General features: G+C 42.0%; 2 protein-coding genes across 4 annotated transcripts in view; one reads left to right on the top strand and one right to left on the bottom strand.

The window, feature by feature from the left end:
- Positions 1 to 11916, bottom strand: part of IFT81 (intraflagellar transport 81) — a 41686-nt gene extending 29770 nt beyond the window's left edge. The window contains exons 1-7 of the mRNA XM_009909586.2: positions 11523 to 11916; positions 10661 to 10764; positions 9920 to 10100; positions 7020 to 7109; positions 5923 to 5988; positions 5494 to 5604; positions 4175 to 4259 (exon numbers count right to left, since the gene is read on the bottom strand). Coding sequence (XP_009907888.2) covers positions 4175 to 4259; positions 5494 to 5604; positions 5923 to 5988; positions 7020 to 7109; positions 9920 to 10100; positions 10661 to 10764; positions 11523 to 11666 — 781 coding nt within the window. The 5' untranslated portion in view covers positions 11667 to 11916. The remainder of the gene's footprint in view (positions 1 to 4174; positions 4260 to 5493; positions 5605 to 5922; positions 5989 to 7019; positions 7110 to 9919; positions 10101 to 10660; positions 10765 to 11522) is intronic.
- A 12217-nt stretch (positions 11917 to 24133) lies between these two features.
- P2RX4 (purinergic receptor P2X 4) overlaps positions 24134 to 26086 on the top strand; it is a 271548-nt gene continuing 269595 nt past the window's right edge. For all 3 annotated transcript variants that reach the window (XR_008462870.1, XM_054172968.1, XM_009909587.2), the window contains exons 1-2: positions 24134 to 24283; positions 25056 to 25203. Coding sequence is in view for 2 of the 3 variants with exons in the window: in XM_054172968.1 (XP_054028943.1) it covers positions 24153 to 24283; positions 25056 to 25203 (279 nt within the window). In the remaining variant the exon portion in view is untranslated. The remainder of the gene's footprint in view (positions 24284 to 25055; positions 25204 to 26086) is intronic.

The raw sequence follows: 26086 nt of genomic DNA, 5'->3' as shown, positions 1-26086 counted from the left end.
TGGGCCATGCAAATTTTGACAGCTTATGATGAAATTAGCCTTCTCGTATCTCCTTGAAAAACTGAAAAGCTGTTTGAATTTGCCATTGTAAGCTATGCTTTCCATGTTTTATAGCTCTTACTGATGCTCCTTGACATTTCTCAGACCTTTCAAGATTATTCTTGAATTCTGGTGCTGCAGTGATGGAGACATCAAAGCTAAACCAAAAAGTACTAACTCTCCTATTCCATCTTCTCCCATACATAAATGCATGGATAGCATCAAAACTTTGACACTGAGAGCTCCATCTCTGCTGTTTCTACAACATGACGACCCAGAAGTCCTTTTCAGAGTTACTGCTTAGGGAAGAGTCCCACATGCTGTAGCTACATTGCACACACATTATTCCTGGAGAATACTGCGGCATTTGGCTATTCCTTAAAATACATAGTGTTGGCATGGGCTTGGCTTTGGACGCGACTAAGGTCACTTCACATCAACTCTCTCCTCTCATTTTTCAGTCATTTTCCCACTTATTATTTCACTTAATAAATAATCACTGGTGAAATAGTCATTTTCTATGAAGTATCTGATGTAATACTAAACAGAAGAGAGCCAGACACTGCATGTCCCAGTTAGAAACATATCCACTTGGTGAGGATTTCTTGATTGAATTTATTTCTAAAACTTTCAATAAACTCCTTTTAATCTTTTAAACAGATATCATGTTGGGGTTTTGCTGCTTGTTCTTCAAAATGGAGTGGAAGCTAAGGTAATGGCCTTTAAAAAAAACCAAACATAGCAGTACTATGAATCTTACCAATCAGACCTGTATTTTCATCAAAGTGGGAAATTAGCTTAAAACTGCTTTACCCCTGACCTTGCATCAGTGGTTGGTGACTTTATAATAAATAAAATCATTTAAAGCTGCAAGTAATGTTCCACTTAAGACATTGTCCTTTACCAAATACATCTATAACTTTAATTGCTACGTAGTCTGCAACATTAGTGGAAATCATGTACATCCAGGAATTTTAGGGGAAGACAGTTCTGTGGAAAAGTGTCATGTTTTTTGTTCAAATTGGATATTTTTAAAAAATTGGGATATTTAAATAAATTAATATCCTAAACATGTATCTTTCATCAAGTGTCCAGGATGACATAAAAAAAGACATCTATACAAAACAATTCCTTTTTGACCAGTATCTTTGCAGTTCTCGGTGCTCTAAATCTATTACTGCATATTAACTTAGAGAATCGTATAAATTATACATATTGCTGTTTATCAACAACAATCATCTTAACACATTCTTTTAATCAATATTTTCAAGCTAGTCATCCACTTATTCATATTTCTGCCAATAAAGTCAACAGTAATGCTCTGTGAAATGGACAGAGATCAAGAATTTCTGTCATTCCGTTCACTTCTTGGCATTAACAATTTGTGCTTGTGCCAGCAGAGATATTGAGAGCAAAATAATGGTAATCTTGCTGAGCAAGCATGAGCTAGGTTATTCAAACTACTGGTCAGTGTTAATAAAAATAAAAATACTATGAATACCTGGAATAATAACAGTAAAAAAACCCTAACAGAAACTGCAAATTCACGTTACTTAGTACTACCAGCAGTAGTTGCGTCTCACTACTACTCAGTATACTCGTATATACTCAGTATACTGAGTAGTAGTGACATTAATAAAGAGCAAAGCCAGTCTGATCCATTTTAGTCTACAGAACACCTCATAACAATCACCTGGTTTTCACCATACAGTACAAAAGCTTCTAAATATTCTAAGAGTTAAAAACCTTCCTGGCTAAAGCAGACTGATGTTAATGATACTCATGAATATGTGCTAGCTGTGTCTTAAAGAGCTCCTTTACACTTCTTTCGAATACTTCATCCTAAATTAATTATGAGATGAAGTAATCAAAGCAGCATCCATCTGTAAGACAAAGAAGCTTTTAGTCATTGACGCTGACTTCTATCATTTTATCTTGCTCTAGAAGTAGAAACACCTGAAGCACAAAAAATGGAAGAAAATTATTTAAAGGAAAGTCTCTGACTTGCAGTGAAAATCCATCACCAGCTGCTGTACTGTCAGCGTACAAGCTACGCTGATAGGAGCAGGCAGCTGAGGCACCAAAGTGCAGCCAAGAGGAATTTTTAAAATAAAATAAATTGTGATAACTGTAGACCAACAAAGCTTTTAAAATAAATGGAATGCTTTCTGGTGCACTGTGGTCACCTTATTTCAATTATTTAGAAAACACAGTTGGCTTTCTGTAACTGCTACTACAGGCAATATCTTTGTAACTATTATGGGGAAAAGCAATCACAAAGCTAAGCCCTGAAGTCTTAGGGCAAAATTTCAACTCAAGTTTTCTTAAGTAAGGGCTCCAAGTTTTTCTTCAGAACATCTAAACACTTTTTTTTTTCCCTCCTGCAAGCAGGACTCAAGATAAGGAAATTAAGTATGTTAACTTTATGTTTATTTTCATCTCAGTGATTAAATGACATATTTACTGGCTTTTTATTAGGTTACCCTTGCTTCTCTGAACTGAACCCATCAAGTTTCCATTGGCCTTAAAAAAATACAGGAACTGAAACAGAAATGTTGACACAGCTTTGCTGTATAAACTCTCTGATAGTTGCTGCAGAAATGAAACAGTTATAAAATCCACTGCAGGTCCTTTTGAGTTGAGAAGACTTGAGTTCCCTTTGTGGTACAAGGGCTGATGAGCATCATTTAAAAAAAAATATTACAAAGTAGTAACAATGCAATGTGGTGGTTGGGGCTGAAAAAAATGCTCTAAATCAAAAGAGCTGCTGAACAGTTGTGTGATGCAACTAGAGTATTAAATGTACAGGAAAGAGCAGGACAATGATTACTTTTAAGTTTAAATCAGTAAATAAAAATTACTATACGGCTTTTTCTGGTTGTTGTTTACCACGGCAACTTTGAATGTAACTGGAAAAGCCCTGTGGAAAGGAACATTCTGAGCCTTAGGCCTTCACACTACTTTACACACAGTAAAATATTTCCCTATGAAACAGCCCCAAAGCCTGTGTGAACAGCACATAAACCCTCTATCAATTCGGTGATGGATTATTAATAACCAAGTGCAAGAGACAAACAGGAAGGGGTTAAGTGATTCGCCCAAGATTACATACATCTGAAACAACAAACCCTAAACTGACGCCCAGTTTTGCTGTCAAACTGCCAGGTTCATCCTTGTTATACGTCCCTCATAGTGATCAAACCTGCAGAAACCTAGAGGTTGTCAAATTGTGGCCTTTGGCGACAGTTAGTTACGCATTTATCTGGTAACTGCATTTCTGTCCCGCCTGCTACTTTTAGAAATGATCACAGAGTTCTAACTTCCCCCACAAGAAGCAGAATTTATTTTGCTGAAGTTATTTGCAGACCGAGGGATCGCTGAAAATGAGGATCAGCAGTCTTCTTCTTGTCAATGCAATGCAGCTACAGTCCCACCAGGAGAACAAAGCATTTTCATATATAAGCAAATATATTCATATATAAATATATAGACTTTAATAGACAGATCTCTCAAGTATATATACTTATAAACTATCTCTCTGTGTGTATATGTATAATCCATGACCTATTAAAAAAGCTTAATTAGCAAGTAGCTTTAGTGTTGGTACCATACAAAACTACAACACGAAACTGCACCCAAATAAGAAACTCCAATAAGAAGCTTTTCAAACAAGAATTTCATAGAAGATAACTAGAAAAACAAGTTCACACCAACTGAAAAATAGTATTCAAGGTATTTGTACATACACTGAGAATGGTTTTAAGCACCAATATTTCACCAAGGCCCAGTTACAAACACAAGAGGCATAAAACCTCACTACATCAGAAGTCTGTGTTTTCTAAGAGGTTTCTGCTTTTTTCCACTGTTCATTTCTTGCATAATATTATGGTTACTATTCAGTATTTAGCTGGTTTAATGTTTAGTAACAAGTACAGGTGATTGTTTCCCTGGCTTTTTGGGACAAGGCACATTCAGGCTTAGGACCCCCAGCACATGTTTTTAGAACACAAGTTATTTCATTCTTTACATTCTCCTATATGCTCTTTGGCACTACTCTATCACTGACAGCAATCCAGTTTTGATTTAATTTTTACAGAAATGTGTCAAGCCCCAGGCTTTAGAGATTACTACTCACTTTCAGGTTTTGAATCCACTACTGCATGGCGCATCTCCTTCAGCTGGAGCTGTGCTCTTTGCAGTCTCTGCTCGGCGTAGAACAACTTTTGAGAGAGAATTGGACAGGCATAAGCACATTGCTTTGAGATGCATATTCAAATGACTGAAACAAGAGTATCAAAATGAATATGTACCAGAGACGCTAAGAGTATCAAAAGAATTGTAGCTATAAGCATCTGGTGATTAACTGTTTCACAAGGGAACGTGCCAAAACAAATTTTCAGCAATTGGCCTGGGTTTACTCCATATTCTTTAGCATTAAGCAAAGTATTCTTAAACTCCCAAGAGGTATGGCAAAAATTCATTAAACAATTCCCAACCAAAATTGGAGTGGCTGGAACATTAGAAGCGCAAAAAGACAGCACGAATCAGGATTGCAGCTGCCAACTATCTTCACACTGCAGTTCTTCAATGCAGCTGAGTTGTCACAGCAATCCACTGCCCAACCTGATAGCACACAGGAAAGCTTGTTGCCAGACAAAACCAGATGATGAGCACTTTTATGATTCAAAGAGATGTGTACTGAGAACTGGAATTAGCTGGACATATTTGATTTACTTGTGATCTCACTCAGGTTCAAGCAAAGACCCAACAGCTTGAAAGCTGACTGATTCACATTGATTCTGCAGCCAGATACAGACTGTGAGACTGGAAATCCAGCATTTTTTCCATCTTTTAATATAGCGTTGAAGCTTATGCTACAGAATTTGGTGAAATGATGTAACAATGTGGCATTAGATATTATTAAAGTATCTTCTTTTGACAACATAGTTCAGGAATAAAATCCACCCTTATATTCAGATATCAACTGCTTCCAGTGCTTCCCAGGACAAACTCAAGGACCAAAACCCCAAGGTCGCTCCCAAATACATTTACCCCTCCCAGTAAGTAACTGAGGCTGTGCTGCTCAACCCCTGAAATCTTAGTGCAGATGCAGCGATAGAAATCAAACTAAGGAAACATTTGCTCGCTACCATAAATACAAAGAACTCTCTTTGGGTACTCCCACAGTAAGTCATGGAACATTTCCTGGGACTGCTAAATGATGAGGTCACTAGCAGCTGAGGCAGCCAAGTACCTTGAATGAGGCGTTCAAAACTTGCAGGGTCATGCCTCTTCCTTTAAAATGTACAGAAATATTTCTGATTTAAATGGGATTTCATTTTCGAGTGTTGGAAGAAACTCTGTGCTATTGTTCCTAACATACATCTTTAAATGCACAATTCCCAAGCAAATGTCAACAGCTGTTTATTTTAACAGGTGTGCTTATATCAGTACCTGATTTTTTTGTTCTTGTTTCTGTTGAGCCAAAGACTCTTCTCTTTCTTTTTCTAAGCGCAGCTGTCTTGCTATTTCAAGCATTCGTTGATGATTTTGTACTGTCTCCACCTACAGCAAGTGGATAAATAGTGCATGTTACTGTCAGATAGTTGAGAAATGCATTAAAGAGATCATATGTCTCACAAGCCCACTTAGCACTTCCTTTCCATACATGTTACTACTCAGAAGTGACAGCGAAGTACTGGACTTGAGATTCTTAAAAGCTCTGGACTCGCGCCTAGGGAGATTCCCCATGGGTCAATTAGTTATTCGATTCCTTCCTAGACATACAGTGTGTTTATCTTAATCCTTGTTTGCATTCCAAAATCAGAGTTGCAAGCCAAGGATTCTGACACTGAAATGTAACAGCGTTACTTCTCTTATTACCCTCTTCTTAAGACGATCTACTCGCTTGATGAGTTGATCTTTTTCCTCTTCCATTGCACTGATGTCCTAAAAAGCAGAAAAAATAGATAGAGAAATGTTAATTCCTTTATGATATAATATGGATTGGACTAAACTTTGTTAAAATTAACATGAAAATTAGAATTCTTCTCTGAAAACACTGAAGCAGTTATAATTATATTGATCTATGATCAGAAGATCTCTCTCCTCTCTTACTTCCCCCACAGTTCCCACTCTCTTTATGCTAACGTTCCTTCATCTGCATCCCCAAGTATTAGCATGAGCATTTAAAATAAAAGCAGGTGGATCTCTCTAAAACAAAACCAAACAAACAGAAACAATCAAGGAAAAATCAGCATGAATTCAACACCTGATGCAGTCTAACATATGTTCTTTATGTTACCATCATTACCCACTTCCTGGCAGACAATTTTGCATGAAATTGTACAAGTGATGTTTGCTGCCAATTTTGTATTAAAGTTGTTTTAAAAGAAACACTGTCTACTGCTAAAACATGTATCTGACTATTATTCTCCTCTAATCCTATCTTAGAACAGCAGGATTCCATAGATTGACAGTTATAAGAGACAGGGAAATAAATTCACTCAATTCAGGTCTTATCTCAACATCTGCTTAACTTGCCCATGGAAAGCTGTACCTGTGAAACAGGGCAAATATCTTTACTCAGCACCTTAGGCACAGAGGATCATCATTTTTGTTGACTTGAGCTCATAATTCATTCAACAGCCTCTGAAATCATTGCCCAGTATCAGTACAGAAGGCTTTGTGTCAGTTTGCATACAGAGGAAAGGGAGTTCTAATATTTGAAAATCAAGCTGAACAGAGCCTTGGCAGCCCTGCTTCCCAATCTGCTTCAGAAAGCTCAGTTCTAAGCACAAGCAAGGACCTTCTCATCTGTTTGCCAACAGAAAACAGTTTCCAAAAGGCAGCTATGGTGCCTACTAGCTCTGACCTGTGCTGCTTATTAACTGCAGTGAGTCCACAAAACCAACAAAACCAGAACTGACATTCACAAGAAGTCTAAACAAAGGTTGAGTGATTTTGACAGATATTTTTACCCTTCTTATTTCTGCAGTAGATAAACCAGATGTTTTGAGTTGCTCACACTCCTTATGTAGGTTTTTAAATGCTTCCATCAGATCTTCATACTATAAAATGAAATAAAAACCATGCAGAATGAGTTCAGTGTTGAAGGATTTTTCAGGAGGTAGAAATAAGGGGAGAACAAGAAATAAAGGCCTTTTTTTTCATCACAAAAGCTTGCCAACTTATAAAGCAAAAATGTCACCATTTCTTCAGGATTTTCACCTCTTCCTTTGTAATACACAATGCATCTCCAAAAATGCATATCCAAAGATATTATCTGAAAGGGTCAGTGCTGTATTAACAAATTATTCTCTCTAACTCCATCTACCAAATAGATAAATTTATCAGCTACAAAAGGAAGAGCCTGATCTAACATCACCCTTGACTGAAGTGATGGGGATTGAATTCAAAGAGCCCTGAGCTTCAATCCAGCAAAGTGTCCCAAGAGCACACCTGACTTAACACGTGAGAAGCAGTTCTGACACATTGCATAACCATGCCCTGAGATATTACAGAGATTGATATATGTAGTTTGGCAGTTAGAAGAAGTAGACAGTGTGCTACTTCCACACCAGTACATTGCCCACCAGTAATCTTATACTGAGAGGCAGTGTGAAAGTCTGTGTGGGTAGAGAAATAACAGGGGACAGAAAGAGTTTAGAAATACGGATAGGAAACAAATTTAGATTCAACTTGGAGAAATGCAAGCTGAGATAGAAGAAATGATAATCTCCACAGAAACAGCCATTCAATGAGAAAGAAAAATCTAAAAAGAGAATATCAAGTCATCTTTTACTTCCTGGAAAGAGCAATTGATATGAATGCTGAACACAAAATGGCAATAGCAAAGGACAGTTCAAAGAAAGACAGCAAAGCAGCAGTTCTGTTATACAGACCCCTGGGGAACCTGCATTTAGAGTGCTCTGTTCATTTCTGGTTGTTTTAATATCAGGCACACACTGACAAGCTGGAAGGAATTTTAAAAAGAAGCAACAAAATGGCTACTGAGAGGAAGATAAAGTAACAGAGAAAAAGCTTGATGAAATGGCAAAGAAAAAACTAAGATAAGGTATGCACACACTGGACAATCCAGAATGAGTTACAAAAAATTAGGAGTAAAAACACAACTGGTCTGTGTTGTATCACTTCTGCAGTATAGAAGTTAAGTACTTCAACAAATAATATTTCATTGTTTGTTAGGCAGTCTCTGAGTGACTGCATTCAGGATTGATGATGCCTGAAAGCTTTCCTTCGTGTGGATTCTCTACCTTTCTGGAAAGGGGAGTTTACTGAGTCTTTGTGTCCTTATTGGGACACAAAATGTCAAGACCAATGGCATGATTCAAACAACAGCATAGCACCGTTTGCCAGATTGCAACAAGGGGAAGGTTTCTCACTTTCACTCAATAAAAGTTGCAGCTATCCCTTGTGCACCCCAAATAAGGGACACACTCGAAGCATGGAAGAAAACAGGTTACTGAAGCAGGAAGAAAGGTTCTTGGCATGTAGGGGCAACACACTGTAGACTGGACAACCAGATTTATGCTTGGAGTTTCTTACTTGTTAAATTATATACTGCAGCAAATCTGATGTCCAAATCACAACATAGTTGAGAACATGGCAAGTACTTTGAGTACCTTTTAAAATAATTTGAGCACTTGGAGCTTGATTCTACATCCATAAAACTTTGAACCATGTTCTAAGATATCCAAACTCTCATATTTGAAATGTTTCTCTTAAAAGACACTACCGCAAGCCTGTATATAGAAACAATTTAGGCTAAATTTTCTAATTCATTAGTATCTAAATATTTGCATTGGAATGTTAAATGACATTAAGGCAGTATATTACCCAGCTCCTGTTTTGAATTAATCAGCAGGGTATTAGGTTAATAAGATGGTTCTATTACTGTAATCCCAAAAAGGAACACCTCTTGCGTAATGGAAATAACAGAGCTGGGTATTTATACATAGTAAGACTGTGACATACTGAAAAAACATACAGTCTGCATTCCTTTCTCTCTTTGCCGCTTCTGCTTAGTTATTCCAAGTGATAAATTCAATATGGTTAATGGTAACAAAAAAATAAAAGGCTTAGCCAAGCTTCAGTCAGACTATGGAGGTTTGCTGTGCACAGTGAATAAATTGAGTTACCTGTTACAAATGTTTAAAACCACTGATTTTGCAAGTCACTACACAGAGCAAAACACAGAAAGCCGGATAAAAATGAGGTAAATATGTACCTCAGATAATACAGATCTAAATACATAACTTTGGTTCACATTAAGCCTTACATTTCAAACCCACCCACTCTTGACTACCTAAAATCAACACGTAATGCTCACAAAAGAAGTGGGAACATAATGAGTAGGAATGTCAGCTCAGGAAAAAGACATTTTTTTACTTACTCCCCAAAAAATAAATGGTTGGAGCAGAAGTGGGATAAGGCTAATACAACCATTAGGCACTAAATACTATAGAATTAATTGACAATTAGGAAACATTGGCTTTTGGTCATAATATTTTCAGGACTAGTTTGAAGTGGTAATTGATAAAGTAAAAAATAACTATCTCATAGTTCACAGGGCGGGGAAAAGTGTTTAAAATTTTAGAAACAGGTCTTGGCCATCATGGCTTTGAACATTATTTAGCACTTTTAATTCAATGCTACTTATTAATATAAAATTTCAGAGTTATTGGAAGAAAGGTGAAGAGATACATTTCTTGTTATGAATCTTCGTTCAGCCTTGATTCAAACATGTTCTTAACTCAGATGAACACATATCTCAACAGTACCTCCCTAATTAATTTATCCATCCTCCTGTTGGCACTTTAATGAATGTAAAATGTTGCCTGTTCATGAAAAATAGTACCTGTTTGTTGATGTCAGCCACAGTGTCATCCTGTAGGAACTCTGCTGGCACTTCCAGTTTTACTAAGAAACGTGCCAGGTAAGCTCTTTTCTTGAGTTCATTGGTCCTCTGAAGAAGCCAGTGCAAGACAGGGTGAATTACAGGTTTGCTTCCTGTAACTAACCCTTGGCGAAATGTGCTCCTATACAAAAGCAGCAAACAGAAAGTATCAATCAATCTCAAACTAAAAAACACTGGCTTGGAACAAACAATTTGCAATATTTTGACAGTCCCTCTCCACTTTCTTAATGCTGATAAAAGAGAAAACATTCGTGATGCCAGTTTGCTATTTGTGATCCCAAATCTGCTACCTTGAGACCAGTAAAAACCTAAAGACAGCTTCCTTTTTCTGGATATTCTTTGGGAATAAAGGCGCTGTGGGTTTTCTGAGTTATAACCTGATGCAGGAGGGTACAATCCAGCCCCGGGTGGCTGGTCCGAGAGGGACGGGGAAGGGACTGACCCTGCTAGTCATGCGGCACCCTCTCCTGGCTGGCTCCGCAATAGCAGCTGCTGCAACAGGGCCCGAGGGCAGCAGACACCTGCGGGAGCTTTCTTTTGCTATCCCCTATACCACTCTATAGGTATGACCTGTCTTCAAGATAACACACATATACCCACTGAGCTAGTGGAGGTCAAAAATACACACAACTTCTGAATTAAAGATGTCTTACCGTGATTTGGACACAAAGAGATACTTACAAGTCTGATACACTTCCTGGAGGTTTGTATTTAAGGATACCAAGAAGACTCAACATTCTTTTAGCTGTTTGTTCTGGCAGCTCCTCTCTAATGTCAACAGCATGCTAAAGAGTTTTACAAAAATAAATTAATTCTCCACTGTTTGTCCAACTAGCAATACTAAAAGAATCAACTTTCTCCATTTGTCACTTGGTATGTCAATGAAGTGAGATGCTCCACAGAGAACATTCTTTTTATCACCAAATCTCGATGGATTTTTCTCTAATGTGTATCCAAGTACATTTACTCTAGGTGTGCATTCTCCCTGCTCAAGGAAGCTCATCCATGCAGACAAACTGATAACTTCCACCAAGAATTCCAATACCCAAGCACACCAAGACACGTGTCTGTGCCCAGATATATGAACAATTCCTTCTGATCTTACACACACTTTTGTTAGACCCAAAGGAGATGGATTAAACATCTATTGCAGCAGACAAGTCATGAGGTTCAGTTCTTCACCAGTTCCTGCCCTGTGTATGTGTGCAAGACAGAGCCTGAGGACATTTGACTTAACACAGCAATTGTCAAGATGAACCAAGGAAAGATCTGTATGCTGATTCCCAAGTTAAAATATACACTCATCATCTCTGGGGGACAGAACCATATCTTGGTTTGCCAAAAAACCCCATGAATGTATTAACAGAAGGCATTCTTGCCATGCCCATTGATTTCCAGGAAGATTCATACAGATCATTTTGGCAAACCAAACATGCCACAAGATTACACAAAGCCAGCCTAAATAAAAACAGATTTTGGTGTCAAACCCTTGTGAGATGTTCATGAATACACAGGTCTGAGCATCTCTGATTGCCTTCCTTACCTTCGGGTCAATCTCCCCCAGAACATCATTGAGCAGCTGCAACAGCTGCACGGACTCTAAAGAGTCAAACGTGATTAAATTGTAGTTCTTCTTGAAGGGCTCCTGATTGAGCTTCTCAACAATGAACTGGATTTGATCACCCATGATCGTGTCCTGGAAAAACCTCTGCAGAAAAGACAGAAGAGATGTCACAAGGCCTCGGCGGGGAAAGGGACCTGGGGGCTGCCAGGAGGGCGGGTAAATGAACCACCTCAGCGATGCCCACCGCAGCCCAGAGAGGCTGAGCTGGCAGAGGGCTCGGCAGGGCCTGGCCTGGTTGGGCCTGGCAGCCCCCTCAGCTCCACGGGAAACCCTGCGGCGTAACAGAGGAAGGTCCAGCCCCTCACAGAGACGGCGGCGGGTAGGCGGCCGGGTTCCTATCGCGGCCGGGCTCGCCGGGAGCCCTGAGGCAACGGGGCGGCCTCGTCCCGCGCCCCCCTCCCGCCTCGGTCTCGAGCGCGCGCCTCCCAGTTACCCTGGTAACGGTTGCCAGGCCGAGACGGTGACGTCACTTCCGACGCTGCCGCGCGCTTCTGCCAACGCTCCCGAGCGGCTGTAATCGGGCCCGCTCGAGAGGGCGTTTGCGCGTGCGCAAGGTGTCGTGGGGCAGGGGCGGTCTGTGGGGAGGCGGGGCGGGACTGGGTCGGACTTAGCGGGGCCGGCGTAGACCGGACCGGCTGTGGGTGTCCTGGTGGACGAGGGTTCCGAGTCATTTCCTCATAGCCGGCTGCAGCTTGAGGGGTGCCAGCATGGAGCAGGGCGCACCGGGAGGCATTTGTATGATGTTGAGGCCTGCCCGGAGCAGCCCTTTCCCGCCGCACTGCTTTGCTCAATCTGCCTCAGTTTCCTGCCCCGAATTGGACAAGAATTGGGATTTTCATCCCCAGCTCCTGACCAGAGGGCAGCCGGTGGTGCTGCAACAGCAGCAGGCCCTGCCTGGCGCCGTGGGTGAGGCAGTAGGGGCAGGGGCAGCACCATCGTTAGGTGTCAGAAGGTTTTAGCAGTAAGGAGATTGTGCTGCTTAGCTGTGTGGGAAGCAGGGCTGTGGTCGCTGTAGGTAATTTTGAGGTGTAGACTCTACAGGCCAAGTCTCTCGTGTGGTTTCTTCACAGCACAAGTGCTTTCGATGCAAGGAAAGGCAGAAATAGGTTTGAGATTCACCCTTTAAAGTATATACTTAGCTTTGCGGTTTGTTAAGAGGGAGGTTGTTGTCGCATGTGTAGGAGACGTACAAACAGCTTGATGCAGTTGCCCAATTAAAATTTCTGGCAGTCTTTGGCAGCACAAAGAGATGTCAAGTGCAGCTGATACATACATCAGGTGAATTGTTACTTAATTTCTTTGAAATGGAAAAATGCTCTGAGGGCCTTTGTGGAGATTAAGAATGCCAGTCCTGTGCCCAGGCCTCATTGAGGGGCAAATGGCAAATTTATGTCCTCAAGGCTGAACATCAGTTGTCATTGTGTCTCAAAGTAGCAATAAATATGACACGTTAGCAATGCTAAATCTGCAACAAGGACGACAGGAGCTTAAAAAATACCAAAATGTCACAAATAGACTACATATTAAAATGAAACTTGTTCATTAAATTAATATCTTTTGATCTACAAGGTTTTTTTCTGCAGATTCTTCATGCCCTGTGCTTAGACCTTAAATAGGTGGGTTTTGGAGCCTCTGCTAATTGGCAGTTAGCTTCTTGGATAGTGGTAGAATCCCATGTGAGTCCACAGATGATGGATTAAAATATGCAGTGAGTCATATTAAATTGGTGCCAATTGGAATGCACAGGTTGTAAATCACTGCAGAATTTGACTCAGTAAATAGCAATTGTAAATGTAACACTTTGCAATTCTAAGCACTGCGTCTATCTTGGCTCCTTTTTGCTTTCAGAGGAACAGAAAATGCTTTATAAAATACTAATTCTGTGGTTTTCACGGGAAGCCTGAAAAGTGACACTGCGTTGGTGTCCTAGCTTTGAACCTGCCTAAACTAAGTTACAGAGGGGATAGATGAGTTGCTTGTGATTGTGCATGAGAGCTGTGGTAGAGCCAGGAACATAATAATCCAAGTCTCCTGACTCCTGGATTTGAACTTTAAAACCAGATCAGGTTTCCTTTGTGCTTTCAATCGGTATACTGACCTTTAGGAATCATATTTACCTACAAGTTCCCAGAAGAGATCTACTTTCCCTTGACATGCTTTCCTGGTATCAGTTACACTTTTCTTCTGATGATTATTTTGAGCATATAGAATTTACAGAGAAGGTTAAAATGGTATTTTCTGTGGAGGCACTGGGGTCCAGTTCTGCTCCCTGCAGGTAATAGGACGTGGTGGATGTGGGTGCACTGCTTCATGCCAGAGAAACATTGTTTGTGTAAATACTGATACACATCCTGCAGACCGCAGCGCAGAGAATTGTGCTCCCAGTGCTGTGGATGGAGAGGGATCTGTACTGGGTATAGTTGGAGGGTGCTGCTCAGAGATTCTCTGAAAATTGTAAAAAATACTAAGATAAGAAGGTGGCAAGCTACTGAGATTGTGGGTTTCCACCATGACAGAGTGAAACAAAGTCTGATTGTTCTGACAATCTCCAGCTTGCTGGACTGTTTGAAAGCTCCTCTGATTGAAAGCAGGAGCCAAATTGTACATGAGAACTCAGTTTTATGGGACTTCCCTACCTGGAAAAAGTGTAGGGGATTCTGTGCCATTCTTAAAGTTGTATATTTTCTTGATCCTGTCTTCCAACAGTTTTGTGCTCTTCATCTGTGCAGCCCAAAGTAGTTGTAGTGCTTGATATTGGCAGTCTGTAGTAGTGCCTGAATGTTCAGACGTAATGCTTAAAAAAACCCGAATGCTTATCTCAGTGTCTTCACCTCTGTATCATGACAGAATCTTCACAGACATGGAGAAGATAGTAGTTTTCAGTGCAGCCTTGGGTAACTATTGCAAGAAGCAGCTGAGATATTTGACACTTCACACAGATCACACAGGATGTTAGGATCGGAAGGGACCTCCAGAGATCATCAAGTCCAACACCCCAAAAAGTACACTTAAGTTATCCTAGTTGGGGTGATGAGGTTTCTGGGTCAAGTCTTACAGAACCAAACCGTTCCTATACATTTGTTGTATAATTCTGCGGGCGTTTTCCAGATTGTCACATTAGTTTCAGTACAAGGTTTCAAGCAAAATTCCCCAAGAACCTGAGGGGTTATTCTATCAGTTAAGCATTATAGTTCCATCCACTTCTGTGGGCAAAGCTTATGTTTTATATTGCTTGAGAAAGGCTTATGGTGGCTGCTTATTGAAAAGGCGTCACGCACAGGCAGTGTGCAGAGGAAAGAGAATGGAGCCTGCAAATAAACTGTCCAGAGCTCTCTGGATCCACAGGCACAGTTTTGTTACTTCCTCCTGCCTCTCTCCTCCGTTTATATGCTGTTGCCCTGTGGATGACTGCCTTGTAAAACTTAAGAGAGCTCGACCATAGAGGCCAGCAGATCAGAGTGGAACAAAACCTGAGCAAATCAGAATCATGCTCCATGGGCAAAGAGAGATCACCTTATATGGGAACATCATGGGCAACAAGATGAATATGTTTGGATGAGCTGCTGAGGTCAGATCCCAAACAGATGGAAGACGTTAATATGAAGACAAGAACGTTTAGGAAGAGAAGACAATGCTTACTTATGCTTTGCTTATGCAATGTGAGCCCTCTTGATTTTATTAACAATATTGTGTTATTCTATATGTACACATAGGGCTGACTGTCTTAGGTTAGAAATCAATTTCTGTTCTAGTACCTAAATGCATCCCAGGTCTGTTTCTGGTTCCCACTTGTTGCTTTTTCAGTTGTTGTTATGTAGCTGGATTTTGCTTGCTGAAATGTCCCTAATAGCAACCATAGCAGGATGGACTGTGGTCAGCAAAAACCTGAGGAGCAATGACAGAGGTCTCAAAAGATTAAGCCTGTGCAGAATGTAATTTATTCTTGTATGCTAAAGCATTTAAGACAATACCAACAGCCAAGAAGCCTGTCTGCTCCTGGGTGTTTTGTCATGACTACAGCCACGCTAGGTAGCATCCTAGGTGATTAAAAATGCTAAAGGATTGGAAGAAAATAATTTGATCTGTGTTGTAGGGGGTGTATATTTTGTGCCTCTCTGTGGGTCTTCTGTGCACAAACCAAAGGATTTGGCTCTCCATGCGGTTCTTAACTCCATCAACTGCTGTTCTTTAAAGGGCCTGTGATACCATTCTCGTACAGGTTTCTGACTGTGCCTCTAAGTGGGGTGGCCCAGGAAAGATGCAGGGGTTGAAGAACAGAGCACCAGGTAGTTTCAGTTTCAAAAGCCAGTACATCACAGGAGGTGCTAGCAGTGGGTCTGCTGACCAGGTGGGGTGCCTGTCTCAGCAGGACTCCAAAATTCATTTGCATTGTGAGTGTTCCATGTGAATATGGGAAATGCTTCCTCTATATAATTCTTGCAGTGTTTGGTAAATGCAGGGTGACAGGATGTTGTGAGCAAATGTTTCTTGTCTTGGGGGTTGTTTGGCTGCAACGTGGCTTTCAATGCTTTGATTTATATGGTAGCAAGCAAGGTCATTGATCTGTGGTTAAACCATTCTAACAGTCTCATGGAAGATGGATGTGGTTGTGGGAACTTTGCAGTGGAAGTGTGGCATAGGATGTTATCTAACAAGGTGGGGTTGCTTGGACAGAGTTAACCAAGTTTCCTCTAAAAAATACTTGCAGTTTTGTTCCTTGTCATGCTGTCTGGTTTTGTTTCTTGTCTGAAATATCCAAAATAACCTCACCAAACAATCTCACATTTACCTCAGTGTTTCTGAGATTAGAGTCTGTTCTGCAGAGGCTCCCATTCAGGGTCAGCTGAAATGGCAAGTCACCCCTTGCAGCAGATTTCAAGAACAATAAGATGTTTTAGGAATATGCAATAATTGATTGCCTCTAAAGGGCAGATTTTCCTTTTTGCTGCAAACTGGGGCTGTTCTCAGTGATAAGTGTTTGCTGAACAAAGTCTGCTGAAGTTCATGAAGTTGGTTTCATTCTCATGGGAGGGCAGCAAGCCAGGACATTGAGCACACTGATCCCAATCTCACAAAGAATCAAGTCTGCAGGAAACTCGATTTGCCTTACTAAGGTCCTATACCCACCTACTGCTGCTCAGAGCTGGGTTCCCAGTGCCAGTTTCCAACCACATGGTTTTCCCAAAGCACTGTTCTCCAGAAGGAAAAGGCTGAAATGCTATTAGAACAGGCGATATATAAATAAAGGAACACTGATGAGTTGCTTTGTATTTCTAGTCTCCAGATTCTATTTTAGCCCCCACCAGAACAATCTGTTGTTAAACTGAAATAGTGCTAGCTCTTGTGGTTTGTTTTTCAAAGCAAACCTTTTATATCGCTTTCATGTAGTGTGAAAAGTATCTTTTGAACAGACAAGTTCCTCGAAGTTGATGGTGCTTTGATGAGTGAGGTGACTTTCTTGTCAGCTTAAAAATACAAGTGTCCTTTCTCCTTTTATTAACACATTCATTTCATGAGAAAGTGAAAACATTAGGCCAAGAGTTTTGAAGCAATCATCATGGTGAACAAAAATAGTCACAGAGTTGCCCTGTGGTAAATACACTTTGTGATATGTCTTTGGGCTGTATCAAATGCATGGAGCAGTCTGGTGCAAGCAAATACTGTTGCTCATTATGTCTGCATCTCAGCAGATAACATGGAAGATCTAGTTTAATTGCTCTTTTTCTTTCTTGGAGAATCAGCTGGCAGTGGCGACTTTGCCTTCACATCACTTTCAGGGGGTGATGGCATTCAGGCCAGACAAGGGGTGATGTTTTCAAACTACAAAAGGGATATTTATACTAGAGTTAAGACATTTTTTACACTAAGGGTGATGAAACATTGGAACAGGCTGCTCAGAGAGGTGGTAGGTACACCATTCCTGGAGATGTTCCAGGTCAGGTTGGATGTGGCTCTGAGCAACCTGAAGATGTTGCTCACTGCACGGGGGTTGGACTAGATGACCTTGAAAGGTCCTTTCCAACCCAAACCATTCTATGATTTTAAGACTCTATTTTTCAAACCACAATACTGAGTTCTTTCCAGCTTGTGTGTGCCTTTACTAAAAGGAGAGGAGTGAGAGGAAGCAAGAAGGAGATGTGAAGAAAAGTGCAGACTAGTGTGAATGAGAGCCCATCTTAGTCACTCCCGTTGAAGTTTGTGGCTGCTTACCAAGTGGAGTCATCCATTTGAAGGGTTTGTTACATCCCTATGAAGGTTAGGCAGATCTCAAAGTCAGGGGACTTGTGTCTTGTATTTGGGACTGGTTGTCCAGAAGATACCATACTGTTTTAACCAGGTATTTGAGTTCTTTGTAGTGCTAAACCTCCCTGAGTTTGGGCTGCTGGCTGGATAACCACTTTCTCTGGTAAAGACTAAAGACTCACAGAAAATCTTGACTTTCCAGGAGTGCAGAAAGAATTCAGATATTCTGCTCATCCTTGTTTAATTTGCTCATGTTTTTGAATTAGATGTCTGGCTGAAAGAGTTGGCTTCTTGATTTATCCCAAGATTCAGATATGTAACTTCATATAAACCTGTGAAGGAAATTACTTCACCCTCAGCACAAACAATGACAAGCACTGGTGGCCCAAAAAGCAGGACTGATGAGGTGTGGCAGCACCATGCTTTGGGTAGTTCTTCCTACAGCTTCCTCCTATAGAAAGCTGCAACAATCTGAAATGTCAAGCTCCTTATCTTATGTTTGAGGAGGAATCCACTGACATCTAGCAACTGCCTCTGACTGGTGAAAAACTCTTGTCTTTGCTGAGTAATAGCTTGTTTCTTTACAGGATTTCAAACAGGAAGATGTGTCAACTATAAATGTAATTGTTAAAACCAGTAAGGTCAAGGCATGGTGCCCTGTGGAATCCATGGAAACCCCTCCTTGATCAAGTAAAAGAAATATCTGCATTTTCCTAAATGCCAGAAGAAGGATTTCCTTTGACAAAGGCATAACATTTTAGGATAATCCTTTTGCTTAGGCACCTACAGATCTCCTGTATGTAAAACAGCCAGTTCCTTCATAGCTAACACTCATCACAATATCTAAATAACTTTTAACAATGCATGATTCATCCTGCTGTATGATTTCTGCAATGAAGTCATAGCCTCCAGTTTTTATCATCATGCAGCTGCCATAGAAATAGTTTTAGATGTCACAGGCTCATCTTGAATTCACCAGAGACATTTGGCTCATTAATTCAAATGTCAAGGAGAACGCATCAGCGTAAGATTTAATCAGTGACAGAAATAAAGTTTCCTAACTTGGGGTTTTCTCCTGCAAGGCTTAGGGCTCTATGGTGGAGAAGTGCTTTGTGCAGTCATTGATCACAAGGAGGTTGCTTCCACCTCCCAGAACTGCAGGGGTAGATTGGTTGTCTGTACATTGTGCTTCAGGCTAGTGTTTGGAGACCCATCTCAGAATGAGGAAAAATCTCTCCATCCTTTCTAGGTAGATGGTGATGACCCCAATGCTGCAATCTGTAATAGTAAGATGAAGAAAACTCTTAAGAGAAAGACTCTTTGAAATCCTGGCCTTGTAGCCATCTTTCTTTGGATCTCCATGACTGCACAACCTTCAAATATGAAAAGGTTCTAGTTCTATTCTGTATCAGCCAAAGCATGAACAAATTTTATAAAATACTTGTTTCCAACTGAAATGATGCAAATTACCCTCTAAGAGCAAATGATACCAATTATATCTCCTCTGAACCGGCTTTGAAGTACATGTGTGAGAAACTAGGTCAATTACCAGTTTGTTAACCCATTGCTTTTAAAAGATACAAGTGTGATTCTATGTATATGTCCCATCTCTTCCTTAATTCAGGGATTCCTGCAGAGTCTGAGCAGTTTTTCCACTGCCAGGTCACCTCCAGATCCCACCATGCCTCCTACAGCTTCTTCTGCTGAGGTTTTCTTAGCTCTTTAAAGGAATTAATTCTCTTCTCTTGCAGAGAGAGTTGTGATCTGAAAAAGCCTTTGTCCAACAACAGGAAGGCTGTAATTGTTCATACAGCATCCGGGAAAGATATGCATGAGCTTCCTGAGTTAATGAAATCCTAGGGGTTTTTATATAAAGTTCCAGTGGCTGCCAGTCACTCTTAAATGTCACACTGTGTAGGCTCACTGCTGCAAATGTTACAGAGGGAATTTTACTTTTAATTACCTTGTGCAGTTGACACATTCTGTTGTGTTTCCAAACCTTCCTCTGAAGTGCCAGGAGTCGGTCAGTACCAGGGACCAAAAAATAATGGATAAGAGGTTTGTTTCAAACCTCTGATGCATAATGTTCTTTCACAAGTTCCATTGGTAAGGAATGGAATGAAGAATCGCTTAAAAGCAGAGCTGAGTGTTTATTTTCTACCAGAACAATGCCTAAGACCATGGTTGGAGCCTCTGACACTTTGCCCTCTGGTTGAGATACTGAGGTAGCAGTGTTGGGCTTTCTTTTAATTTGGATTCTCATTTCTGCCTGAGGCAGGGCATAGTTGTCAGATTAGCTGGCTGACGGAGAGGTGTTTACAACACCCTTTTCAGGAGAGCTTTGGATCAGGCTCCATATGTTTCCCAGTGGATGAATTATGGTCAGTTTAACATTACGGGTTCATTAATTTTTGTTCTTTAAAAATTTCCATACACTATTAATGTCTTGACTATTTGTGTCCCAGTAGCATCCACAAATGTTAGTTTGGTTTGCAATCAAGTTGACTTGGTTTAGAAGACTCATAAGAAGTCCCTCATGGAAGCTGTATGTCATCCATCTGATGGACTTCTCATCATCATAGATCACTGGTGAGGAGGCTTTGCTCAAAATACTATGATAGGAAAAAATTCCCTCTTAGATGCACATGGTGTAATTTCTTCCTGTTGTTCTACAGCAAGATTTATAGGAGAAGACTCCTGAGATATTTCAGCAGCATGTAGAGACTGCAATTAGGATTGGCCCACACAAGTAAGTGCAAAAGAGAACAATTTATACCTTGACCCTCAGAGAAACCTAACTCCCTGCATCCCAGTCTGTTATTTTCAGCAACATATTCCTCCTACTGACAGCTTTCCAGGTAATAGTAAAGTAGCATAACATTAACTGATGTATTTAAGTAAAAGAAGTTTGTTGGTATGATGTTTCTTTTTTAGGCCTGCTGTTCTAAGGAGTTCTGAAAACTTCACTGTGCTAATAAAGAACAACATTCATTCCCCAGATTTAATTAGACCTTATAAGTGCAAACATTCCTCAATGCTTTCTGAAGAGTGAGTAGCTGTGATTTGAAAACAAAAGAAATGACTAATTTGACACCTTCACTCAAGAAGGCTTTGCTCTCAGGGCTGTGTCTGCCTGAGTGTCAAACACCAAGTTTCTGTAATTCTTTTAGCCCATTAATCCAAAAGAAAGGAGACCTTGGGAATAGAGTCAAACACACCCCCAGCTAGTTCCAGATTAGATTCTGAGAGGCTAAGACTATATTCCTGCTGTCCACTCCAAGTTAATAGGTCCTGTGAACAGAGGATGTCTTTTCTGGAGTCAGCTAAAAGTCACAGCTTTTCCTGTGGTGAGTATGTGCCAGTGGCAGTGCGTTGGTGTCACAACAACTTGCGAGGTGCCGATTTGATTTCGCTAGGGTGGGCGTTGGCAACACAAAAAGACAATCCTCCTCCATATCTCCTGATCTATCATCCTTATCCCCATTGTGCTGTGTCAAATGAAAAGCCCAATGGTGAGGATCACTGTTGTAAATTCTCTCTGTAGTTGGATAAAGCAGCAAATGCTGTTTGCTTTCATTTTTGTTGGGAATTATTGCAGAGCCACCCTGTGTAATTCTGTGATGCTGGCAGGCACTTCACCAACAAGTCCTGCAAGATCAATGATAACAAAGAATATGAGCTGGGGCAACCTCTCAAATAAGAGGCCTCTACCCCAGATGGCCAAAGGTGGTTCTGCTGGGGTAGATGCCAGCCAACACCATGAGCAGCTCTGCTGCTGAAGGAAAAATGGGCAGTGCTTCACAACCTCCCACTGGTTTCAGCAACTGGTGCTGTCCAGTCACACCCTGAAGAGAGTGCATCTCTACAGAGATTCACTCTTTTGATCTAGAAGACAGAGCTGTCATCCCAGGATGCAGCATGTGGGAAATTAGAGATACTTATCCCCAAACGGTTAACAACTATAGTGGGCTGAGCATGGAATGAGAATGAGCTGAAGTGCTTGATTCTGCCTTTTCTGGGACTTGCCCAACATGGTTTGTAAATGTAGGTTTGAACTCTTAGGGCTAAATTTTAGTGTGAGCTTCCAGGCCTCCTACCTTAGCACTGGTGCATACCAGAATTCCATCTGAGTCCGGAGATAACCAACACCCTGAAAATAAGGATCATCCCAAAGTGTCACCCATGAAAGAATGGAGTCCAGAAGAGATACCAATTGAAAATATGTTCCCTGAGTATTTTTATCCCCAAGTCTCACCACACTCTGCAGCCCTGAATGAAGAGGCTCTAGAAAGAGGCCTCCAAGCATGTAGTTTCATAACTCGTCATTGAAGGCCCCACAGTCCATCCAGGTTAGATTATTTCAGGGTCACAGAGGTTTTCTGAAAAGCCCAGCTGTTCTCTTTGTATTGCTCCTTTTAGCCTGAACTCAGGAATTACAAGGAAACGTACCTCTACCATCTTTGGTGTAATGTTTTCAGACATTTCATTCATGCTCACTGAAATTGTAGTGTTGGACTTTGGCCTACTGTTTGCTCTTAGCTTCAAACAGGCCTTGCCTCCGACACCTCCTCCTGCTGAAATTGGCACAGTGCAAGTTGCTTTGTGCTGTGATGCATAAGGCCAAAGTACAGCCAAGGAGCAGCAAATCCGAGGTAGATTAATCTGTGCTCCAACACCTTCCCAGTTCTTTCTTCTTTTTTTATACTTGGGCTTGTTCTATTTTTATAGAAACGAGGTGAGAAGGATTATAACGTGTATATTCTGCGATCCTTTCAACTAAGCTTTGTTCTTTCTGAGCTAACCCAGCAGTTTGCCACTTCCATTTCCCACATGTATTTTAAGATGTATTGCTGGCAGGTTATGCCTCCTGTATTTCTGTCTTCAGCTGTAATATGCATTAATTATATTAACGTTCATATTGCAACATCTTCTGTATCTGAAGTGGGAAACTATTACAGCTGGTATTAATGATTCCTGTTCTGACATGTGAACTGACTCCTTTTGGAAAGAGTGACACTGAACATTCATGTAAGACTGGTTTTAATCTCCTTTCATATTTGTGTATATATTCTCCCTTATCTTCTCCCTCTTTTTCTACAATTCTTTCAGATTTGACTGGTTTTGTAATCAGTAGAGCATTTTACTAATCTATATGTGACTAAAAATCTCTTTAATAGTTTCATACTGTCTGAAATGCCCACTGCCAGTTCATCAGTTTTGTTCATCTCTTTCTAATGGTTTATCTGTCTTTATGAGAGTTATGGTGATGCTTCTGAAATAAGCACTATGTGGCAGCTTGGCAGCAGGTAGAAGGTGCATGAATTAGGTGGTGCAGATCTGTTTTTATGGCAAAGATTGATTCTACAAGAGGATAAATACAAGATTTGTTCATTGTAGATGGGAAGGTGACAGATGTACTTCTGCAATCCTTTGCAGGCAGGTGCTCTGTCTTTGCCCTGAGCTGGCACCAAGCTAGACGCTGGGATCACCCTCACCTGAGGTCGTATGTCCAGCTTCTTTGTGAGATTTAGTAGCCCACATGCAGCTGCTGGGAGCAGCAGGCTTCCAGGTAACTGACTCGTCTGACAAGTGTGGAGGTGAAAAATTTCCCATAAACTTGCAAACAATGAGAAACAATCCCTCAGATTAAGCAACAAAAGGAGGTTGCTGAAAAGAGGTTGGAGCCAGGTGGGGGTTAGTCTCTTTTCCCAAGTAACAAGTGATAGGATAAGATGAAATATCTTCGGTTTGCACTAGGAGAGATTTAGGTTGGTATTGGTTTCTTCCCCAAAGGGCTTCTCAAGCCCTGGTACAGGCTGCCCTGAGAAGTGGTGGAGTCATCGTCCCTGGAGGGATTTAAAAGACATGAAAATGTGGTGCTGAGGGACATGGTTTAGTGATGAACTTGGCAGTGCTGGGTTAACGGTTGGACGTGATGATCTTTTCCAAACGAAACGATTTTGTGATTCTAACTAAGGTGAGAGCATCCTCAAGATGGCCACTTGCACTTCCCACAGCCGAGCTCCAGCAGTAGGCGGCTTAAGAACAGACCCATGACCCCGGCTGGCGAGCCCTAGCCTATTGCGGGGTGAAGCCGGCGGGGAATCCCTTTTCCCTGCCGAAAACAGCCAGGGGAGAGGCCTCCGGGCGGCGCTGGGACACGGCCGGTAATCAAGAGCCCGAGCCGGCGCAAGCCCCGGGGCTGTGGAAGCGCTCTCCGGACTGCTCGGGGCGCTGTGGCTCCGCGGGGGCTGTGCCAACCGCTGCCTAGCCTGTGGGAGCAACCGCCCGCCCTTCCAGGCCGCCATGGTGTCGTGTGGCGCTTTCCAGAGCTTCCTCTTCGAATACGACACTCCCCGCATCGTGCTGATCCGAAGCCGCAAAGTGGGGCTCATCAACCGCGGGGTGCAGCTCGCCATCCTCGGCTACGTGATCGGGTGGGTCAGCAGGCGGCGCAGGCGCCGGGCTCTGTCCCTTCTCCCCTCCGGGCTGCGCTCGGGGTAATCCCGCAGCCCCGCCGAGGCTGCCGTGAAGGAGGAAGGGCAGGTTCTCGCTCGGAGTCCCCTGGGGCCGTGAGGCTGATGGGCAGGAGCCGGGCAGCTCCCTTCAGGGCGAGGCGGGGAGGCAGCTGCCTGGCCGCGCGGTCCGTGAAGAAGGCGCAGTCAGGGTGGCGGGAAGCGGCCGCTGCGGGGAGGCCGGGGCACGCCCGCCCAGCTTGTGGGCGCCAACGGCATGGAGGTGACAGGCGGTGAGACACCTTCGCTGGGCCTGCCCTTGATTAGGACTGTAGGGCTGCTTCTGCAGACAGGACAGGACAAGACCTCTCAGGAGCAGAGACCGGCCCGGACGGGCCGTGCAGAAAAGCAAGAGTTGTGCCCTGCAAAAGCTCCCTGGAAAAAGAGAAAAGGGAAAAACAAACAAACAAAACCCAAACACCACAACAACAACCCACCCCAAAACAGTCAGAAGAGAGATTCCTGGTCCTGTGAGCCTCATGTAGGGAAGTGCTATGGAACTGTCTGGACCAGTCCTTTCAGGTGACACATGAAAAAAGAAGACATTCCCACTGCCTGCTCTGGTTTATGGTGTTCATCTGGGTTTTGTTGCTTATGTAGGGTTTCATTATTTCTTTAACTTTTAACTTTTCTTGGTTAGCCTTTCATGGGTTTGTTTATCGTGGTTTTCTTTCTTGCACTCCTTCTCTGGCAGCTGGGTCTTTGTGTGGGAGAAAGGCTACCAGGAAACAGACTCAGTGGTCAGTTCTGTAACCACAAAGGTGAAAGGCGTAGCACTGACAGACACATCCACCTTGGGAACCAGGATCTGGGATGTGGCTGACTATGTCATTCCTCCTCAGGTATTTGTTGCTTTCATACCCAGAGGGAGGGTTTTTTTAACCAGCAGTTACTGCTCTGCCAAGGTCCACTGAGGTCTAGAGCAGCTTCAGCCTTGATATGAGAGAGCAAAGCACCTTTGCTGTGTTGCAGATAGTGCCAAGCACCTGCCCCATTATCCTTGCTCAGGAAAAGTGTGTGTGCTTGTGTAAGAGGGAGAATTTTGCAGTCTTCAGGAAAAAGTTGCAACAATAACCACGTGTCCTCTTTCCTGCTGCATTCTAAAGCAAACAACTCCATGTTAATTTGTTGGCAGAAACCCCAGGAATAGGCTGCAGGTCTCTTGATCTGGAGCTGTGCAGGGGGTATTGCTGTAGTTACTGATTGACTCTGTCTGTGGGAGACTGCGCTCCTCAGGCAGTATGTGGCAGCCTTCAAGGTTGGCAGGCGTGACCAAGTTCCTCGTTGTAGGTTACTCTCTCTGCATGAGATATGGTGCAGAAAAGAAGTGGCAGCTTTATCTGGATCATGCTTGCCTATCAGCAGAGCAGAAGCAACCCTGGAGAAACAAACCAGGACAAGTCAATTTCTGATAGAGATATTGAAAAGAAATAAAAGTGGGAGTTTGGCTCAGACTTGCAGCTGGAGCTTTCTTTCTGCTCCTGCCTTACAACTCCCTTGATAACTCTGTTTTCATAATGTGAATGAGCACTTTTGGGCCAAGTGGGAGGATAGAAAGGGTTGCTAGTCCCACAGACATAAGGCAATAGATGTGAGAATCTGCACTTTAATGCTATACCAGCACTGTCCAAAGCAAATCTCATCTATAGGGCCACCTGGGCTCTGTCAGCAAAGACAGAGTGACTTGGGATATTATTTGCAGACTGTCACTCTTAAATTTCCTTC

This window comes from Dryobates pubescens, chromosome 25 (genome assembly GCF_014839835.1).
Source record: "Dryobates pubescens isolate bDryPub1 chromosome 25, bDryPub1.pri, whole genome shotgun sequence".
In the NCBI taxonomy this organism is placed as follows: Eukaryota; Metazoa; Chordata; class Aves; order Piciformes; family Picidae; genus Dryobates; species Dryobates pubescens.
This window is presented reverse-complemented; position numbering and strand designations above follow the sequence as displayed.